Source organism: Dunckerocampus dactyliophorus, chromosome 13 (assembly GCF_027744805.1).
Source record: "Dunckerocampus dactyliophorus isolate RoL2022-P2 chromosome 13, RoL_Ddac_1.1, whole genome shotgun sequence".
NCBI lineage: Eukaryota > Metazoa > Chordata > Actinopteri > Syngnathiformes > Syngnathidae > Dunckerocampus > Dunckerocampus dactyliophorus.
In genome coordinates, this window is record NC_072831.1 from 20,220,456 (window position 1) to 20,241,676 (window position 21,221).

A 21,221-nucleotide genomic window follows, 5' to 3' on the forward strand; every position below is an offset into this window, starting at 1 on the left:
GCCTGCTGCTTTTCACATCACATCAGCTGATGTCACCATGAGAGGTGAGTCCTGTGTGCTCCCCAAGTCCAGCCACCCTCTCTGCTCATCAGGAGTTTGGGTGTCAAAGCGGGCATAGAACTCATTCAGCTCATCTGGAAGTGTGGTTTGGCTGGATGTGGCAACGCTACTCCGCTGTCGATAGTCTGTGATGTGCTGGAGCCCCGCCCACATGCGCCGGGGGTCTGAGGTGGAATAGTAGCCCTCCAGCTTCTGTCTGTACTGTCTTTTGGCCTCTCGTATGGACCTCCTTTTAATTATAGTCCGCAAATGTTGTAATGGGGAGAAGGCTATTCTAGAAGTTTAATTTTAGCCTGCTCCCCATTACAAAAACTTTTAATGTTGTGTTGTGTTTGGGATCATCCTTTTTGGAACACCCAATTGTGTCCAGGCTTTGCCATCGAGCTGTTGACCTGAGGTGAAGTTGAACTACGGTATTTGGAGGTAGTCCTGCTCCTTCATGTTTTCATCCACATTGTGCAAAGCACCAGTACCAGTGGCAGCATTGCATGACCAAAGCATAATGCTACCACTGTGCATAACAGTTGGTATAGTGTTGTCATGTTCGAAAGTCTCACCTTGACTCCTCTAAACATACTTTATTCAAGCTTTCAGGTCCTTCAGGTTTTTGCGATGTTACAATCACGCCAATTCACCCAAATTCAACCAATCCCTGTGAATTATGTACGGCCTGTCAATTTTGTTCAATCCCTGCAATTGTCTTGCAGGGCCAATCATTGTCATTTTCATCAATGAAATTTGTCCCTGAGGAGCTATGGGCACGTCAACTGTCTGAGCAACCAAATGTGTCCCAGCATCGCCCATCCACGTCCTTACTTCCAATTTCCCTATTTTAATTACACAGAGGGAAATTTACATTACACAGTACACAGTACACAGTGCACACCTCTGTACTGCCTCTGTGCACAAGAACTTTGTTCAAGACAAGGTAGTGGAGGAGTTGAGAAAGGACAGAGAGGATTACTTACAGTACTTTCTCAGGCAGACAGTCTGGCAATGCAGATGGCTGCCATTCACTGCCAGAAGGCTGACAGGGGGACCAGAGTCTCGGAGACGTTCAGAGCAGTACAGAGGCAACTTACACCTAGACATACACCTACCTAAACACTGCAACTTCTATTGCAATTTTTGGGGAAAAAACAAGAATCTGGCTTGTCTGTGTGGGCCCCTGCAAATTTTGGTTCTTAGCAGGCTTGAGCCTTGGTGGTTCCTGAACATCCTACAATCTGCAGTTGTTTAGAAATGCCCCTTCAAGACATTCACAACTTGTGTACATCTACAATCTACAACCTTCTCAGATCTTCACTGAGTTCCTTGGACTTTCCCGTTGTCTCCGTCGATCCAGTGAGTGTTGTCAAACAAATTATTTTATGTTGCCAAAGAGACTACCAGCTCCAGTAGACATGTTAATAGGTCTTAGCCTTGTGAAGTTAAAAGACTTTCTGCAACGTTCAGCACTATTGTAAGATGTAGGTGTACAGTATGTATATATTTGAACCTCTACGTATAATTCTGGTAAGTAAATTCACAATGTTTTTAGAAATCACTGAAGTGCGACAGTGGCTCAGTAGGTAGAGCAGCTCGTTCAAAAACCGGAAGGTTGGCGATTTGTTCCTCGCTCCCGCCACCCAATCACTGTTGTTGTGTCCCTGGGCTGTGACTACTGGTGTAGTTTTGTAGTTTACACCACCTGTGTGTGACTGAGGGGTGAATGAATAATGGGTTCACTTCATTGCAAAGTGCTTTGGGTGCCTCGAACAACGCTATATAAAATCCATTATTATTAAAGATGTGCATTATCATTCCGTCCTGGAAAAATAAATTAAGTGCCCCAAAAAAGAAGACATTCAAGCCCATGATGACAACACAGTCGTCCCTCGTGTATCACGGTTAATTGGTTCCAGATTCGACCACGACAAGTGAATTTCCGCAAAGTAGGATTCAATATTAATAAATGGAATGTTTTCATAGTTGGAGCATAGAAAACCTGTTTGACTTTTTTAAAATGTTTTTTGCCATTATTATAGCCATGTAGACATGAAATAACACCCCTATAGTCACCTATAAATGGAGTGGGGAAGAAGACAAAGTAAGAACCACTTCCACACAGAATGGGAGGATTTTTTTTTTTCCACTAACATTTTTTACCACTTTATCGGACATGCTGTGGCTGACTACATACATTAATGTAACGGACATTAATAAATGAATTCATTTTCGAAAAAAACACGATAGAGTGAGGGAAAGATGCGATGCGAAGGTCTTACCGCGATGTAAGACCTTAGTTGTAGTTTGTAGTTTCCTTTATTTTACAGTATAAATCATATACATTGACAGTCCTAGTAAAAATATAATGGGTTAAAGTTTAAACCAGAATTTGCTTTTGGGTTTTTTTGTTTTTTATCGTTGAGAAGCTTGAACAACTCCACTTGTCTGCAGCAGCTCTTTGCTTTAGTTTGTCCTCTTTTTACACTGCATGAATAACTCTCTAATGTATTCCCATTACTTAGTATCTGCTTCGCCCCTCGGGCTACCACAGTGAAGGCAGTTGCAGAGACACAGCTGCACTCACACACACACACACACACACACACACACACACACAAACACAAAGCCACAACCTTTAAAAAGACAGCACTGATTGACTTTATTCTGCTCAATATTAAATGCTTTGTACCCTGCGAGTTGCTTGCAGACAAACTGGCACGAGTTTTAATTTCTGACATCAGAAGTACTGTAGAGCCTTCTTGGGCCCAATCCTTATATTGACTGTCTATTATCACGATCAAATTCTTTAAAAGCTTTAAGAGAGATGACTGCCCTTGTGCTACTGCTAAAGAATGTGTTTTTGTCTGTTAATCATTTTTGTGACAAACCTGGATATGTTGTCTTTCAGTGATTTGTTTGCATCCCTTTAAACTTAATTTTCACAGTTAACTTGAATTCTAGATCAGTTCATCAAATATAATACATTGTAGTTTTACATCAAATGCTTTGACGAGAAGGTACAGTTGTGGGCGCCAACAATTATGTTGGTAGTTAGCTTGCTATATTCTACACATCTCAATTATTTTTGTATATTGACACATCTCTGCTAGCATATACTGTATATATTAAATACTGAATGCAGTGTCATGATTTGTTTAGTTCCAAAATTGCACAGACACATCAAAGGCGTTGAGAGTCTTAATTTTAAGCTGATGAAACTGGCTGACACCCCCAAGAGCATCAGACTTAAGGATTGAGTCACAAATGGGGGAGCTGCATCCGGTCAGCAGAAAGACAAAATTGGAGGGCAGTTGCACTTGTTAAGGTTAAAGTATGGGTGCTGTATTGTAGAGGTGGAGGTAGCGATAGAAAGTAAAACAAGAGGGAATTTGCGATACAGTGGAACCTCGGTTAGCATATGCCCCGCTAAGTGTGTTTTTGGGTTAATGTTGAAAATCTTCGCCAAAATTTTGCCTCTGCGTACATTTTCCGGTTAGCATACAATATGGTGCACGTCTTGTTATTAATACACTCTGTGAGTCCAACTGTGTTCTTCGTGTATTTTTTAAATCACAAAACGTCCTTCTACTAGCTTGCAAAGATATGGAAACAGGAACCGGAATTCAATAGTGTTTCTCTCCTTCTTTATCAAATTGCTTGCAACGTTTTTTTTGCTCCATTTTGGGTTATTTTGCAGCCGTGATCAAAAGAAAAGCAGAGGCTTAAGATGAGAAACACGACTGAATTCAGAAATAACTCATGGTAAAAAACAAAAGTAGTGTCAAGTGTTGATCTCGCTGCCACACTGTGCCTTTGTCAACAATCACATCTTCAATGAAGCTAAAACTAACCTCAAATATTCATTTCTATTTAATTTGTCATTTGTATGCATTTCAAATTGTTTTCTGCGTATAAAACGATAGAAATTTAGTTTTAACATTTTTGGCTTTCTGGAATGGATGAATTGGGTTTACATTAGTGTTCCCTTGTTTATCGCAGGGGATAGGTTCCCAAAATAGCCCGCAATAAGTGAAATCTGCGAAGTAGCCAACTTCATTTTTTTTTTTCAATTTGTATATATGTTATACACTTTTCTCAGACAGACATTAACATTTTATATATGTTTTAAGGCTGTAAAACCCCTCACGATACACTTTATACACTTTTCTCAGACAGGCATTAACATCTTATTACGTTTCTCTCTTGTTTAAACACAAGAAGTTCAAACCTTCATTTGAATTTTAATGACAAACTAGAGGACACAAGAAATTATGGAGTCGCTCACGCGTATTTTTCTCCTGCGACCGTGCCTTTTCGTCCTGGCGCCTTTCCGCTGTACTGTAGCATTTCTGTATCCTTGTTAAAACATATTGCCGCACTCCTTTGAACCAAAGATTAATTTACAAGCTAGCAAGCAAGTAAGTAAGCTAGCGATGACACAGGAGACACACAGGGCAGCACGAAGGAGATTGATTGACAGTGGTCTACAGCCAATTAGGACGCAGAAAACAATGGGCGGTGCAGACAGATGAGCGAGGGAAGAGAGACTCAACTTCCCATAATGTAGTTCTTCATAAAGGGCCAGGAATAAAGAAAAAGAAAAAATTCTGCGAAATAGCGAATCCACGAAAGGTAGAGCGAGGGAACACTGTAATTCTTAAGGGAAACATCGATACGGTTAGAGTACGTTCCGCTTAGGTATGGACCTTCTGGAAGGGATTAATGACGCTGACCAAGGTTCCACTGTAGGAGCCACCTTTATTTAGCCTTTTCCACACTATGTGTGTCTCGTGAATGATGTTGAGGCAAGAGACAGAAGGATGAGGCATGGAGATGAGTGATGGAGCTGTGCAGCACACAGAGAGAAAGATGAGAGGGTTTAATAAGCAGCCATAGATAGCTCAATGCCATCTGTACGCTCTTGCCTCCAGGGCTGTGTGCAGTGTGTGTGTGGGTGGATGGGTTTGTATTCTCTACATGCACCCTTGTTTCCTCTCCCCTCTCTCCTGCAATGTCCTCATCCCACCCCTTTTCTCATCTCCCTCCATCCCCAAACATGCTCCCCTGTCTTCTATTTTCTCTGTATTCTCCTCTCCCTAACAGGCTCCATGGTGCCGTTCTCCATGCGGTTACTGCATGCTGAGCTTCCCCAGCACCTGGCAAAGCCTCAGGAGGCTCTGGACCGCCTGCACAACCTCAAAACTGTCTGCCTCACAGTTAGTACATGCACGAACAAACACAGCCTTTAGATGAACACTAAGATTTGCATAATAAATAGCACTTACAAAAATGCATATCAGCCAAATAAATACTTAAGCCAAACTATACAAACAAGCACATATGGTCACATTTTAGAGTTATTGAATATTCTGATTCCAGTATACTCATATCGAAATCCTGAAATACTGTTCTGGCAGTGAAACCTTTTCTTGAACAGATCTTGGACAACTTGGAGAAATGCTTAGCTGAGGATGGCAGCATGATCACCCTAACAGAGGAGAATAGACAAGGTAACTCACACACACTTAAGGCTGCAGACCTGGCCTCAGTCCCAGACTGCATCACAACTGGGGAATTATACACAAACCAGCACTGACGCACACCCGGTGCAGGACTGCGGCATACCTCCACCACACATTCATTTTCAACCACACAAACACATCGATGTCGGGCTCTCAAAGTGTTTAGCACCTCACTGCTTTTGCACTCATGCTGAATATCAAAACGCTCTCTCCAGTCTTGTACACAGAACAGATCAATACACATCAGTCTTACCCAAGCCACTTGCATCCGCACATGTGTTGGGGAACTAGACAGACGTTACAGACTGTAATCACCAATTTTTCACAATCATCACCCCCACGCAGACCTCTCGTCCTTCAAAATTGCTCAACATAGCAATAAATCTCAATGTGGGCTGCTGTCAGTCTTTTCTGGATCACTTTCTTTTTTTACGAGCACAAGAAGCGATAGAGTAAGGTTAATTTAAAGCAATGAAAAACAACAAGCCGATTGCAAAAGCTGAGCTAAATGTACCAAGACACTTGTTTATAATTGGAAAACACTGGCGGGATGGTGTGTGTGTGTGTGTGTGTGTGTGTGTGTGTGTGTGTGTGTGTGTGTGTGTGTGTGTGTGTGTGTGTGTATATGTGTGATGGTGCACTAGTGCTGCCAGTTGCTCCTCCTCTAAAAGCAGTGTAATAGCTCTACCCCCTTTCTCTCCTCTCCCTGCCCACACAGACAGCCGACAGTCAAGTCAATAACACAAGGCCATGCCTTCGCACATCAGACCCCTACTGAGTGATTAGCTCCCCTCCCCAACACATGCACAGACAGGCACACACTCACAGGTGTGCTGCAATGAATAATAATAGGCCTGCACAGAAGCTCTTCCACGGGGGGTACTGTCTGAGGGAAAGAGGAAAAGTGCCGCAGTGTCTTCCTTCCCCATCACCTCACCTTAAAATAAACCCTGTTGTGGTGGGGTAAAGCGAGATAATTAAAAAAGAAAGGTGGATTTCAGGGAGTTAAGAGTGTGTTCAGAGCAGAGGGCAACAGATGTCATGAAAACAGGAATTCAACCTCAGACAATAAAACCTCTGCACTGTCTGACTTCATGATTTTAGAATCTCTAAAGCTGTGGAGATCTCGTCTCAGCCGTGTCCTCTACTCCATGGCCAACTGTCTGCTCATGATGAAGGTACGTCTGCGTTTACTGTCCTTATATGAGTGTCTAGAGTCTATGTGGGAGGGGAGTGATGCTGGTGTGTGCGAGTTTGTGTGTGTGTGTGTGTGTGAGCCTGGGAGATCTCTGATGCCATGCTGGTGGAGGATTCACAGTGAAATCCCCCCAGACTGACCACTAATTGGATTCTTGGTCAGTGAGAGAGCGCCAGCAAGTGGGAGGGGAGAAAGGGAAGGGTGGGGAAGCGGTTCAGACTTTAGGGAGAAACACAGCGCCATCTAGTGTCAATGTCACACATCTGCGTACAAGCCTTACTGCTAGGGTAGGTGTTTAATTACCTGTTTCAAATAATTGCATATTGTAACACTTTTTATACCCTCGTGTTAGGTATACAGTCGTGGCCAAACATTTTTGTGGATGACTTAAATTTTATACTTCAATAACTTTGCTGCTTAATTTTTAATTATTCTGATACCCATAAAAATTGCTTATTTTTCAGTATATAACAGACAAAATGTTTTCTCAAAAAATGCTGAGACGGCAAAGTAATTGAAACACCAAATTTAAGTCAGTCCTGAAACATATGGCTACAACTGCACACCGAATACCTAATAGGTGGAGCTCGACCGTGCATTATGCTATTTGGTCAACAACAGAGCGTTTTCGCTCTCGTGCAACAACAGCAAGGGAGTGGGAAGAACACTAAACCAATAGATTTTTTTATGTTTGCGGTTAATTAGTTCCAGACCCGACTGATAAGTGAGTTTTGGTGAAGTAGGATTCCTAATTTATAAATCAAATATTTTCATAGTTACAGCACAGAAAACCTGCTGATGACCTTCTAAATGTGGTTTTTAACATTATTGGAGCCCTCTAGACATTAAATAACACCCCTATAGTCATCTTTACGGTAGTATTACCCAATATAGTAGACACAATAAGAAAAAATAAGCCATTGAAGACATTAAAAAAAGACTTGTGCTCGTGTGTGCTGTAAATGTGTTCTGGTGCTAGGGCAGCATAGCGGAGGGAAGACAGGAAGTGACTTCGGCATTTGAGTTTTATCTTGGCATGGATTATGGTCGCAATAGTAGCTCATGTTAGGGATTATTGTGCATGTTGTGAGATAATTCAAACCTGCAATAAAACTCTTGTTGTTCCGGCGATCAAGTCAGGTGCTTGTGTGTCTCCCCGAACATTACAGTAACATACCTGACACCGAGTGACCAGTGCAGAATACTACTAACAATCACAACATCTTTGAATGCATCTTCTGAATGTGTATTTTGAATGCCTTGTACAATATTTTAGTCTTGGAAATGCATAATTTAAGCAAAAAACATAAAATTTGCTTAAATATGCTTTTTTTATACTAGTAATAGGCTGTATTCAACCATGAAACAGCATGATTTATTTATATTTCTTTTTGAAAAACCGTGAGAGAGTGAAGCCGCACAATTCCAAGCGCGAAGTGGCGACTGTATAAGATATTGTATTTGAAAGGCTCAACAGAACGGAGGCTAAACATTTGGCATCGACATTTGTCTTGATTATTAAGATTGTTACTTGGCCCTGTTAGATTGCATATAGTATAGAAGCAATATCTTTGACATGCAGGCGGAAAGCAGCCGCGGTGTTTTGGATACTAATGTTGATTGTTGGCTTCTGTATTTTTCACTGTCCCAATTTGTAGATTCCAAACACACACAAATTCAAAGCCCAGTACTGCATCCCAGCCTAGTAGACAATGTCAGTACACACATACACTCTCACACTCTCTCACACACACACCTTTCTGACCTCGCTCCCTGGCCCTACTCAGCAGTCCAGTGAGCAATGTGAAGGTGGGAGGAGAATCACCTTGCCCTGCTATTACTCCATATGTTTGATTAATGCTCTCTCTCTCTCACTCTCTCTCCGCACTCCGCCTCCACTTGGCTCGTCCTCCACCTGTCTCTGCCTCCTGCTATGTATTTCACCTTTACCTCATCAGTCTCTTAATTTTAATGTGGCCCTGCCTTCTATTTCTCACTCAAGCTTTCTTTTTTCTTCAGTCTTCTAACTTTCTAGCTCTCACCTGTCACACAATGTCTATGTCCCACCACAGGATTATGTTCTGGCTGTGGAGGTCTACCAGTCCATTATCCAGTATGAACCCCAGCAGAGAGTGCAGCTGCTCAGCGGCATAGGACGCATCTTTTTGCAGGTTAACACACATACTACAGCGGACATAAAATGGGCATATGGAGGTCTTGTATGGCAAAAATGTAACTTAAGCCAATGATTCTAACAACAAACATTGACATTTAATCATTCAGATCGGAGATATTAAGACTGCTGAGATGTATTTCGAGGATGTGGAGCAAGCCTGTCAGATGACAGACATCGAGCCCAGCCTCGCGACATGTGTTCTGATGAACAGGTATGTTTTAGTTTAGAACCTTTTGTACGGTGTGTGTCCGCGCGCGTGTGTACTGAGCTGCCCGGGATGGTGGATCACGCCATAGTTGCTTCTTGCGTGTCAGATTATGGTGAAGTCTCATGTACGAATCATGTCCTTTTTTACTTTTCATAAATATATTGAAATGCATTCCACAAAACTGACAACAAGCATTTACAAAAAGCATACAGTCAACACAGAACATGAGTTCACCATATGGACAGAAATATTGAGACACAGTTCACTAAGATGACATCATTGTCTAATTTGCATATATCGCCATTATGCAAAACATACTTTTGTGTATGGACAGGTAAAACTGAGATTTTTTTTTTTGTCATAAGAAATGTGCAACATGATTTTTTAAACTAGGGATGTCCCAATCCACATTTTTTGGCTTCTGATCCGATTTTTATAATAGTCTTGCCGATCCGATACCAATCTTTATTTTTATTTATTTATTTTTTTAATAATAATAAGTTTTCATCACAAACATGAATTTATGGAACTGAGTATGGTTATGAAAGGAGCTCTTCAAAGCATTACAAATAATAGAACCAAAGTTGTGCTGAATTTACTTTTTTTACACAGCAAGACCAACAATATTGTTTGGCTTTTAACAAACCACCTCCCGTGTCCTCCCCAACTGGAAGAGGTGGCCGGAAACCGGGAAGTGTGGATTTCCCTACCAAGACTGCTACTTTTGCGGATCTCCGTGATAAACGAGGGAACACTGTACTTTAATGAGTTTGATATGAAAGAACTTGAGAGCTCTGACCTCATTCACTTTTGGCCTGACAAGTGTTTATCTGAATGAACAAACAAAGATTCCTGTTAAAAAAGCAAACACGAGACCTGTTTGTCAAGATGCCCTAGTAAATGATGAATTTTAGTTATTTGGTTAAATAATATTTTATATAAAAAGATCTGAAAATATTGACTTTGGCACACGATGCTTATAAATATAGAAGAAATATTGATGCCTAATGAGTATCAAGCACTGTTTGTTTATGTTGATTTGCAGGGCATTTGTGTACCTCAGTCAGAACAACTATGCTGAAGCTCATGCATCCTTTATTGAAGTTCTAAGGATGGACCCGAAAAACCCTGTGGTAAGTCCTCCTACAGCCACTGTGCAAAAACAGTGCACCTCCATTTTGACAAGCTAGGACTGACTAGGCACTGGTTGCACCAATACAGGATTTTAACCTATGTTTAACATGCCATTGCGTTTAATTACATTCTAACCGTACTTGACTAGGGTGACCATATTGTAATTATCGGAAACCAAGACACTCGGCCTGTCAATGAGATACTCAAATTATACTCAAAGTTGACTTTAAGATGCCTTAGAACAGGGGTGTCAAACTCGTGCCATGGAGGGCCGAGACACTGCAGGTTTTCTTTCCAGCCGGTCACTAAAGCAGGTGATTTTAATGATCAACACCTTCAGTTTGAGGGAAGGAGCTCATCAATTAAATCACCTGCTGAAGAAACTGGTTGGAGAGAAAACCTGCAGCGTCTCGGCCCTCCAGGTCACGAGTTTGACACGTGCCTTGGAATTTCAGTTCATTTAAAGTATGCGTCCTCTGTATGGATAGAAAATTCTTATGTTACAAAATACTGTCTATAACCGAAGGCTTATCAGAGGTTACGCAACATTTTTCTTATTAAAATAATGAAATAATGTAATTTCAATTATTACATTTTATAATAGTATATACTGTAATTATCTAGTAATAATTCATATTGAAATAATAAATACTAAAATGCCCTGCTAAAATAATAAATACATTTCAATTAAATACATCTCTGAAATGAAATGATGGAAATAATGTCTCTCCTGTTTTAGAAAAACCATCCAGTAAGAAAATAATTGCTCTCTATTTAAGTCTTACTGTAAAAATAAACTAAACAATCATGTTATCTATTTCAGCAAATCTAGTTTTAATAAAAATAGCTCCCATACACTTTTCAATGAATGATGTAAACAATACAAATAATAAAGATATTTATTCAATGAAAAATACCTATATACAGTATTTAGTTGAAAAACAATGACAACTAGGACATTTTCATCACGTTCTTAAACAAAAAAAACAGGACATAACCTCGGGAAACAGGACGTTTGGTCACCCTACTTGACACTGCAACTTTTTCTTTCAATAATTAACATTGTTAGTGAACCTGATTTCATGTGTATGTTTGTGAAGTGTCATGCTTGTACATCTCGTCTTAAAATGCAAGAATTTAACCCCCAACTCAATTCATGACAAGGCCAACAACAACGCAGCTGTGTGCCTGCTCTACCTGGGCCGGCTCAAGGAGTCCCTGGGCAAGCTGGAGGGCCTGGTTCAGCAGGACCCAGCACTCTACCTCCATGAGAGCGTGCTCTTCAACCTGACCACTATGTATGAGCTGGAATCATCACGGAGCACCCAGAAAAAGCAGGCACTTTTGGAGGCTGTGGCCTGCCGGGAGGGGGACAGCTTCAACACTCAGTGCTTGAAACTGGCCTGACGAGTGGGGGGGTTGGGGGATAATGATATCACATCTTCTAACAGTACCACCACCCCCAAAAAAGTTCTTGCTCCTATAAGAACAAAGTCAATGTTCATTGCAAACGCGTATGGTTTACCCATCCGTAAGAATTGTTAACTTCAGTCTGCTAGGAATCTTTTGACATTTGGCAAGCTTAGCTTGACTTTGTCCACACAATACAAGAGGACCTGGTGACACATGCTGGAGTCAACCAAGCTAGTGCTACTTCTCTGTTGACAGTTATTTACAATACTGCTCTTCTTAAACGAGACCATTTCCAAACAAAAGTCCCACTTGTTTTCTATGAAACTGGCCTGGACACCAAAATACACTATAATGCATTAGAAATACAGACCTTTTATTGTATCTCAACAAGCCAGTAAGGAAAAGGGTCACTTATTGTTTGATCATTTTGCATTTTAATTGTTGTAGCGTATACTGTAGCTGATTGTTTTGAACTGCCTTCTAATAAGCTGCTAGCACCCAGCAAGCATGCAAGGCCCATTTGCAGGAACTCACCCACAGCAGGTTCTGGTTAATTTATTACAATTATGATACTTTAGATGTGTTACAAGGCATAGAAAAGGACGGCTACAGTATTTCCCAGCCTGCCCTTGACGCTAAGAGCAGCCTGTGGTTGGTAAATATTCATTTACAGTCATATTATTCTGTCAAATATCATAGATACGTTGCAGCACACCACTAGTGGTGGTTTTAAAGAAGTACACAATGTGGGACTTGACGTGGGCATTATGCTAAGACGCATTCTTCAAGACTAATACACATGCACAGGACCATACAAAGCCTCTCCACATGAGCGGACACTTGTAGTACTGGATTAACTGTAACGCCATTCAAATTCAGCTTTCTTTTGCTGGGGTTTAAGTCGGGCAATATTCATGAACCACTGCATTTTTACCTTCAAGCAACAAGCTGTCCAAAAAGCTTTTTTTTGTTTGTTTGTTTTTGTATTTTTTAAGATCCCATGAATATATTACAGTCTAGTTAAAATGACTTGCTGTGTCTGAGATCTTAACTTTCACTGTTTACATATTGTGTTGATCATAATAGATTATTGTATATTAAGAGATTCTGTCTTAACCTTAATAAAAGAAATATTTTAAACAAAACGTGTTTTGATAGGAAAAGCGATTAATCTGAAGCTCGATTAATCGAGTAAACAGTTAGCTAGGCCCTAAATGGACCAAACCAATATGAACCAAACACAATTAGTGGTTTGCTGTGCAACTTATCAGAAAGAAGAGGCAAAAATGTCCATCGCTGTTTTCCAAAGTCAAAGCTGATGTGTGTGAATATCTTGTTTGACACAAAGATAATAGGTCTGCTTTCATGGATGACTAAGACATTTTTAAAAATAGTCACATTTGAGAGGCTGAAATCAGAGGATATTTACATACAATCAAATACCAAAATAGTTGGCAATTAATTGGATAATTAATTGTTGCAGCTCAGCATACTATGACAGTGAAACATCAATAAAGTACATTAAAGTTATCAGTAGAAAGTACAGTATGAAAAATATACTTAATATGGGAGGGGTGTCAAGACCTCGCAAGATTTCTCGTTCAGAAAAAAAATGTCTTGTGCGCACCAGGCCAGGGACGATGGTAAATAAATTAATCACACAATAAATGAAAATGAACTCCATAAATTTGTCGGCCTCAATACATTGCCATGTGCACACGTCTAAAATAAAAGTAGCAGTAGAAACGCTGGCTGCTAATTGCATTCATTTCTTTATTAACAAGCTGATGAAAGGCTTGGACTACAATAGGGCACTGTTTGCCATGTATTGGTGCAAAGTTTGTAGTTACGATACAGACACTTTCCAGAACATGTGAATATCATGGGAAAGTTTATTTACACAATTCCCTTCAAAAAGTTCAACTTTCATAGATTATAGATTCAGGGCCCACAATTTACACGCTGTCAAGTATTGATTTGTTTATTTTTACATAATGTGGGCTTCCAGCTCATAAAACCCACAAAAGCAGGAATTTAAAAAATTAGAATACTGTGAAGAAATCACCATTTACCAAAAGAAAGAAGGATCACATCGAAACAATCAAAGTATAGCACTTTCAAAACGATATGTCAATCTTCAATACTTGGTTGGGAATCCCTTTGCCTTAATCACTGCCTCGATGCGCCGTGGCATTGAAGCAATCAGCCTGCGGCATTGGCTGAGAGTTATGGAAGCCCAGATTTCCTTGATGCTTGCTGTCTGCTCTTTTTTGTTTTGGGGTCTGGTGCCCCTCATTTTCCTCTTGATAATACCCCATGAATTCTCAATGGGGTTTAGGTCCGGCGAGTTGGCTGGCCAGTCAAGCACTGGGATGGCATGGGCATCAAACCAGGTTTTGGTGCATACAGATCCTCCGCAGAAGGTATGAAGTCCTCCAAAACATTCTGGTGGACTGTTGCGGTGACCTTTTAATTAATTTTCTTTTTTATTCCTGTTTTTGTAGGTTTTATGAGCTGGAAGCCCAAATTATATACAAATAAACAAATACTTGACATTGTTTTAATCAGTTGTCACCAACGTTTTTCCTTGTGAGAGCTACTTTTACAAAATGAAAATGGCCAAGAGCTACTCATTTTTGTAACATTTATTTTCAGAGCTTGTTTTAAACCCAAACAAAGCGAATATGCTTGTTTTACCAGAACAGTAACAAAATGCTGGTGTCCACAACTCACACTTTGTATTTCAGAATGCATTTCTTTCTACTGTTCTTTCATTATTAACTGAAAACCTGAATGAAAAGCAGGCCTGCGGGCACCTCATGTGGTCGTGGGGGGCTACCTGGTGCCCGCGGGCACCACGTTGGTGACCCCTGGTTTAAATTGTGGGCCCTGAATCTATAATTATGTAAGTTTAATTTTTTTTAATGGAATTACGGAAATAAACTTTCCCGTGATATTCTAATTTTTTGGAAAGGGTTTTTAATATAGCGACTTAATCTTTAATACCTTCCTTTTACCAACTTGACAGCAAACGTTACTGTTTTGTATTTTCAATGTGAATCTAGTACAACCAGTGGTCATATGGTATCTTCCTCTTCTAGCGGTTCCTGCAGAGAAGACACATACTTCTTTCGAATCTCGAGGTCATCCGCTGGCCGGTTGTAGCATTTCCATATCGGCTTCCCCACAAACAGCCTCATGGCCTTAGTGTAGTTCTGTGGAGACAAGAAACTACAATGACTGTGTGACCAATCAACAAGCTGCAGTTCGTCTGGCTCCATCCTTGTCTATATCTGCTGCATTTGGTACCCCAACTGAAGGACGGAGGTGGCACAGGAATGCACGTCCCCCCCAAGCTGCATGAACATGAACAATTGAGTTTCCACAATATCTGTTTAAATCAATATTTATATGCAAAACCATACATATCCAAAAACAAATGTCACGAAATGCGCTAAATAATTAATCAAACTCAAAATAACATGTCCCCCCCCCCCCTTTCAGGAGACAAGGCGGCGGTTTAATATGACCCTTTAATATGACCTCTATGCAAATTTGTGTTCGGGTAAACATTGCCAAATTAACAATAGTGTTTAATAGTTTTGTAGTCCTTTTAACAGCGGCACAATATCAGCAAAAAATACAGAAACAAGTTAAAGTTTAGAAATGTATTTGGGTAAAATTAACAACAGTTAAGCACAGAGGTCAGACATTTGTTGCGTCGTCACCAGGCTTGCATAAGTTGCAAGGTTTTGAGGCTGTCGCTTGGCATCTCAAAAAAGTTTCTGCTTGCGCCACAGAATTTATTTGGGGTTATTGTGATGCTGGGAGACCCATGCATAACCCATCTTCAGTGTTCAGCCTGAGGCCAGAAGGTTCTCATAACTGCTTTGTGGTGAGAGGGGAAACTTACGAACTCAGCAGGAGATCAAATACGTATTTTCCCTACTTACTGTCTCGTCCAGTGTGAAGCGGTGGTATATGCCGGCTGGCAGGGTAATCAGGTCACCCTTGCGCATGGCGATTCTTATCCAGCGATCGTCTTTGTCCCTGACGTCGAAATACGCCTGGCCATCAAGGATGTAGCGGATCTCATCATCCAAATGGATGTGTTCCTGATAGAACACCTTTAACTGAGAAGATGGATCCAAGACAGCAATATGATTTCTTAAGTCAATCGCTTTTCAAAAGTGTTTTTTTTTTAACACACATCTTCAAGTTTACCATCTCCTCATAATTTGGCAGTGCGCTCTTCTCAACCGTGACGATGTCCATGTAAGAGTAGCCTTGCTCCTTCCTGATAAGCTGCAGCTCTGGGTCGTCATCATAGATGTCTGCATTCAGCTGCAACAGCAACACTATAGCTATGAGATCATGAAACCACAATGTCTACTAAATAACTAGCAACACACCGATGCCACGCAGTTAGCAAGCAGTGAAGTACTCAGCTGCTTGCGGAAAAGCACTACTATGGACCAGAAAATGTAGTTTGCAAACACATGAGACGTATACTTTACCTTCCAGTGACAAACACCGATGTTTTTCAATGTCTCCAACGAAACGGGCTGATTCGGGTTAAGCTTGTGCGGTTTTCTCTGGTCTTCATCAGAGGTGTCCATGTACCAGGCTTCTATCCCCATGCTTCCAACACGCCCAATAGTACCCACCACCACAACAACAACAACAACAACAACAAGCAAAAAGTTCAGCTCGTTCTGCCACAATGGCGGACAGTGTTGCCTTCAAGTACCCTCGGTTGATTTTCCTTTTCAAATTCTAACATGATTAACAACATAACAAAATAGAATGCTGGTAGAAATAGCCCTTAACTAAACAGGCTGTTAGTAGCATAGCAACATTAGTTTTGTCTAATTTCAAAGTAAGTTGTATTTGTCATGAATAATTATTTGTAACCACGTAAATGCGCACGGTGATTTCCAGGCAGATGATGGACGGTGAGCGATAGCACTGCCAAACATGCAACCTATTTTGACTACAATCACTATTTGTTGATGAGAACAATAAGAAATTAACGCGTGACAAATAAAGTTTCCGACGAGGATGGGATTCGAACCCACGCGTGCAGAGCACAATGGATTAGCAGTCCATCGCCTTAACCACTCGGCCACCTCGTCATGTAGCGATAAACGCTGGCACATTTTCATGAAAACCGTTATCTGCGATCACGACATTTTCAAAATTACTTGCATTTGTTTTGGGCTGTAAGACATTTATCAGTGCTGTGACGGGAACCAAACGATTAAACAATATATTTCTCTCATAAATAATGTGCTAAACTTCGACTATTCCACATCCTGTCCGCGAGGAGGCGCCAAAGGCCAACGTATGCTTAATAAGTTGGCTCAATTGACAAAGATTTGACTTCTTCATGCTCCTTTATTACGTAAGCGAAACGAAATACACGCCTGATGTGTTTTCGACAATTATTAACCCTCTAATTTCATACCACACTAAATTCAAATCAAAGCTGACTAAAGTGTTTTTCGTGTTTTTTTGTTTCCATTCGAGAGTTTGCATTTACCACATTAGTATTTTTGGAAAGTACGACTTGAAAGTAGCCACAACAAATGAGAAAGAAATGTCCCTTCTGAGGGACATGTATTTACATGCTGAATTTCAGGCGCAAATTACGCCTGCATTTATCCCGGATGCACGACAAACAAAGGCTGCGTTTTCTGTAGCCACTGTCAGAGAGGGAATATACTTTAAATTGATTTGGCCTATTATATGTCAATCAAAGACTATGTACCTATAAACTCTGCTCCCGGTGACAAATTAGCCAATCAGGTTTGTCTCTCGCCGCCTCCGTAGTGATAGGATAGGGACAAATTAGCCAATCAGGTATAAGGTATGTCCGGGAAGCATTTAAAAGCATTTTTATTCCATATATGCATATTTTTGGAACTGCATTTATAATCAATATGCATATAATTTGGGGCTGTCGACGTGATAGTCATAGAAAACTGGCGATGACGTTCCATTGATTGTTTTCATTGACTAATCTATAATAATTGCTGAAACATTTTAACTTTTTGTAGTGTGAATATGGAATAATTATAAATATGCAGTTGACTAACAACCTCAATCATCCTCCAGTCATATGAATAATTTACTAAGTCACAAGGAATAACACAGACCGAGGGGATCAAACATTTATTTACCCTTATTAAAAGTTACAATAAAACGAACATCTTCAAACGATAGCAAAATAAAAAGAATCAAAAACATTGGCCAAAACATATTTACAGAGAAAGTTTGCAGATAAAAAGCTCACATTTTGTACACAATCCCAACCCCTGCATCATAAATTCTGAAATGTGAACGCTGCAATTCTCCAGAAGCTTGAATGGGGTTTTAGCCTGAAAAGAACCAGAATGCACACAGACATGGATCTTCTCCCACCTCCCCTCGTAGTTTTTTTTTTCTATACATGACAAAATACTTGAAATTTGGGGGTAAAACATAGGAATGTAGAATTCTAAAAAATTAATAAGATCATTTGAAAGGTTTCATGTGTCCATATAACAGTCATTTCGAGTGAAGGAGATGGTATGCCCCGTTCTTGCAACGGTGCAATCGTTAGATCCCAAAAAGATGAGAGAAAATAAACATGTTATAGGGCTGCCACGCTGTCAAAAAGAATGCTTCTCCATACATAGGGGGAGGGGGGGAAAGTCAGTATTCCTGCTTCGCTCCTCATCCAGTTCATTACCTTATCCACATGCTGGTCCCTGTGTGTACCATGAGGGGGCGACACAAGCCTTACATCAATTTGAGGGCCCGGTGAGATTCCGTCTGTCAAAGAACTACTAAAAAGGCAAGTGAAGTGGTGGTTGAATCAGCAAAACGTGATATATCCTTTATCTTCTTTTGTAGTTTTGTTGTATAACTTTAAGAACGTGGCATGAGTCTCTTATATATATTTATATACTTTAATCTTGGAAAATTAGTTCAGTTGCTGGGCTGCAGTCACTCTGCACTGGCGTCACCCTCGGGGGCCGCAGGTGTCGTGTCCTCAGCTGGGGCGGCAGCGGCGGCGGGGGCAGCAGCCTCCTCAACCGGGGCAGCCTCTGTGACCGGGGCCTCCTCGGCCACCTTGGCCTCTTCCTCAGGGGCTGCGGCTGCCTCGCCTTCTTTGGCGTCGGCAGCTGGCGTCTCCTCTTTGGTTTCCTTGGCAGTATGGCCATTCTCCTCAGGCTTCTCCTCGCCTGCGGGGGAGGTGGCCTCCTCCTTGGCCTCCTCGCTGCCCTTCTTGTTTTTCTTCAGAGAAATACCCTTGAACTTGAAGGAGTTCTTCAGAGAGAACTTCTTTTTCTTCTTGCCTTCCTTGGGGGCCTCGCCCTCGGTTTTAGCGGCCTCCCCATCAGTCGCAGGGGCAGGCTCAATGGCGTCTCCGGCGCCGGCCTCTCCTTCCTTGGCTGGCTCGGCTGTTCCGTTGCCGTCTACAGCAGCCACTTCCCCATCAGGCTTGGCTGACACGTCCCCATTGGTTTTGACATGGCCGTTCTCCTGCAAAACAAAGGGATTGTTAGTCCTAAATACACTCAACACGAGACACTGCTGGCCTTGATTGACAGCGTTTCAGAAGGGAGGGGGATGACAGCTGTGTGCGCCACCCTCAGTATACGCACGGGGGCAGTAGTGCTGCGTGTACAGTTATACATTAAAGAACAAAGGAATTCCCTTGTAACTGCTCACAACTGTTCTACCCATCAAGTGTGGCCTGGATGTGACGCATCTGATTTCAATCATAAAGCATTATTTCTATTTTGTCCAACGCAAAAAATCACTATTTAAAAAAAAACATCATTTTTTGGAGTTTAAACTGACTTGACACACATTTAGCACTTTTGCGTCAACGCCTCGTGTCGCTTTGTACTTTAAAACATCACAGAAGTGTTTGTAAAATCAAAGACGGCGCACGCTCGCTCTTTTGTTTGCAACTTGGCAAAATGCGCCTCCAGCAGAGCGCATTTGCATCATTTGCACTGCGCATCTTTTGTCTGGCCGAAAGCGAAAATTCCCCACAATTGTAGCCAAATTATGAGAGAAAACACACTTTAAATCGACGTCTGGTCGTGAATTTGACTCGTTCACATCAAAATTCGCGAGGATTTTGAGTGAAATGTCATCCCCCGGGGAACAAGAGTGAACAAAGGCAGGGTTCGGGGATGAGCTTCTCCACTCGACGGCGGATCCGCTTGCAAGCTCACTTCTCAGATCATTTCATTAGAAATTGTGTTTTCTGGCGTTTAGATTGTAATCTAGAGCAATAGTTTGGTTTTGCCGCTGAAGCACACTGGCAGTGGGCGTTGGGTGCCATGTGGCTCCCCGCTGCGCTCTCGCGTAGGTTCGATTCCATCCACTCACCTGGCCATTGGCTTTGGCTGCCGCAGGGTCTGCAGCGGCGGCTTTCCCCTCGACAGCTAAATCTCCCTTGGACATGGTGGCTCCCATTTTTTTCTTTTAGATGCTCTGAACGAAAAAATGAAATCGAAAAAGAAAAACCTCAAAGTTGCCTTTTGGGATTAACAATCCAGCTCAAGGATGTGAGTGAGATCTCGCTAAAGAGGTGAAAAATCCTTACTTCACCCCGACTAGTTGTAGACACCGAGAATGTTCCCCACGCCAAAAACTGTTGAACCCACGGCGGCTGAGCTCAAATTAAAGGATGTTGGCGACACAACTGTGTGTATTTCAACCGCGCCTCAAAATCGACCAAAGTCTCCTCCCATGGGCGTGTCAGCCGGGCCGTATCCAATGTGATGCCGGGGGATGGGTCCTCTGCAACAGCATGTCACGCATGCCTGATGGCTTCAGCGCTCTGGATTTTCCGACTTTTGTTCCTATCACTTGCTGATCACATTCCATCTTCCATGCCGCTTATCCTCACAAGGGTCGCGGATATGCTGGAGCCTATCCCAGCTGACTTCGAGCGAGAGGCGGGGTACATATAGACAAACAACCTTTCACGCTCATGGACAATTTATGGTCGCCAACTAACCTAGATTTTGGAATGTGGGAGTACCTGGAGAAAACCCACTGCCTCACGGGCTTTTGCGACAGCTGAAAAATCGAAACGACTGTACCACAACATGAACAGCACAAAAAAGGGTTGTTTTACATCAAAATAACAATTTATTTGCAAATAAAACACCACAAACTATTTCCAATCTCCACATTTGGAACTGAACTGTCTGTATGCAATTTCCCTAAAATGCGTAATCCTCTGCACGCTACACTCAACCACGCTCTTCCCCTTCCTCCTTGCAGTCACGTATGTTTTTTCCAATCAAAGGCACATGCCGAGCTCTTTTCAAATGCACTTCTGCCACCTTTATTTCATTATTCATTTATTTCATTGCATAGCAGAACTACCTGTTTTACTGTGTATATGACAATAAAACTCTTGAATTTTGATGTCTTCAAACTGCTGTAAATGTGACATCCTTTAGTGTGCAGTTGCATCATCACCTCTTTTTGCCTGTCGTGCAAAAAAAC

The 21,221-nt window shown here is 41.5% G+C and overlaps 3 protein-coding genes and 1 non-coding gene across 5 annotated transcripts in view; 1 reads left to right on the plus strand and 3 right to left on the minus strand.

The window, feature by feature from the left end:
* The window catches only part of trappc12 (trafficking protein particle complex subunit 12), a 42,026-nt gene extending 28,109 nt beyond the window's left edge, over positions 1-13,917 (plus strand). For both annotated transcript variants that reach the window (XM_054796000.1, XM_054796001.1), the window contains 7 exons: positions 5,152-5,264; positions 5,486-5,558; positions 6,675-6,748; positions 8,841-8,939; positions 9,052-9,155; positions 10,198-10,285; positions 11,451-13,917. In XM_054796000.1, the coding sequence (XP_054651975.1) occupies positions 5,152-5,264; positions 5,486-5,558; positions 6,675-6,748; positions 8,841-8,939; positions 9,052-9,155; positions 10,198-10,285; positions 11,451-11,693 (794 nt within the window). In that variant the 3' untranslated portion in view covers positions 11,694-13,917. The remainder of the gene's footprint in view (positions 1-5,151; positions 5,265-5,485; positions 5,559-6,674; positions 6,749-8,840; positions 8,940-9,051; positions 9,156-10,197; positions 10,286-11,450) is intronic.
* adi1 (acireductone dioxygenase 1) lies at positions 12,240-16,448 on the minus strand. The gene is made up of 4 exons (XM_054796005.1): positions 16,217-16,448; positions 15,924-16,043; positions 15,653-15,832; positions 12,240-14,914 (listed from the first exon to the last, which is right to left on the minus strand). Exons 1-4 carry the CDS (start codon positions 16,337-16,339, stop codon positions 14,777-14,779), a joined length of 561 nt encoding a protein of 186 aa, XP_054651980.1. The 5' UTR covers positions 16,340-16,448; the 3' UTR covers positions 12,240-14,776.
* A 304-nt stretch (positions 16,449-16,752) lies between these two features.
* On the minus strand, positions 16,753-16,834 carry trnas-gcu (transfer RNA serine (anticodon GCU)). Its single transcript has one exon. It is a non-coding gene; the product is annotated as a tRNA-Ser (tRNA).
* A 1,024-nt stretch (positions 16,835-17,858) lies between these two features.
* On the minus strand, positions 17,859-20,405 carry marcksl1a (MARCKS-like 1a). The gene is made up of 2 exons (XM_054796513.1): positions 20,091-20,405; positions 17,859-19,229 (listed from the first exon to the last, which is right to left on the minus strand). Exons 1-2 carry the CDS (start codon positions 20,175-20,177, stop codon positions 18,690-18,692), a joined length of 627 nt encoding a protein of 208 aa, XP_054652488.1. The 5' UTR covers positions 20,178-20,405; the 3' UTR covers positions 17,859-18,689.
* Between the last annotated feature and the right edge of the window lie 816 nt (positions 20,406-21,221).

Excerpts from the sequence above, each read along its gene's own strand:
- adi1 (XM_054796005.1), bottom strand. The coding sequence starts at position 16,339 with ATGGGGATAGAAGCCTGGTACATGGACACCTCTGATGAAGACCAGAGA. Across the intron at positions 16,044-16,216 it reads TCGGTGTTTGTCACTGGAAG|CTGAATGCAGACATCTATGA; the intron begins GTAAAGTATACG and ends TTGCTGTTGCAG. Across the intron at positions 15,833-15,923 it reads TGCCAAATTATGAGGAGATG|TTAAAGGTGTTCTATCAGGA; the intron begins GTAAACTTGAAG and ends CCATCTTCTCAG.
- marcksl1a (XM_054796513.1), bottom strand. The coding sequence starts at position 20,177 with ATGGGAGCCACCATGTCCAAGGGAGATTTAGCTGTCGAGGGGAAAGCC. Across the intron at positions 19,230-20,090 it reads CAGCCAAAGCCAATGGCCAG|GAGAACGGCCATGTCAAAAC; the intron begins GTGAGTGGATGG and ends TTTGTTTTGCAG.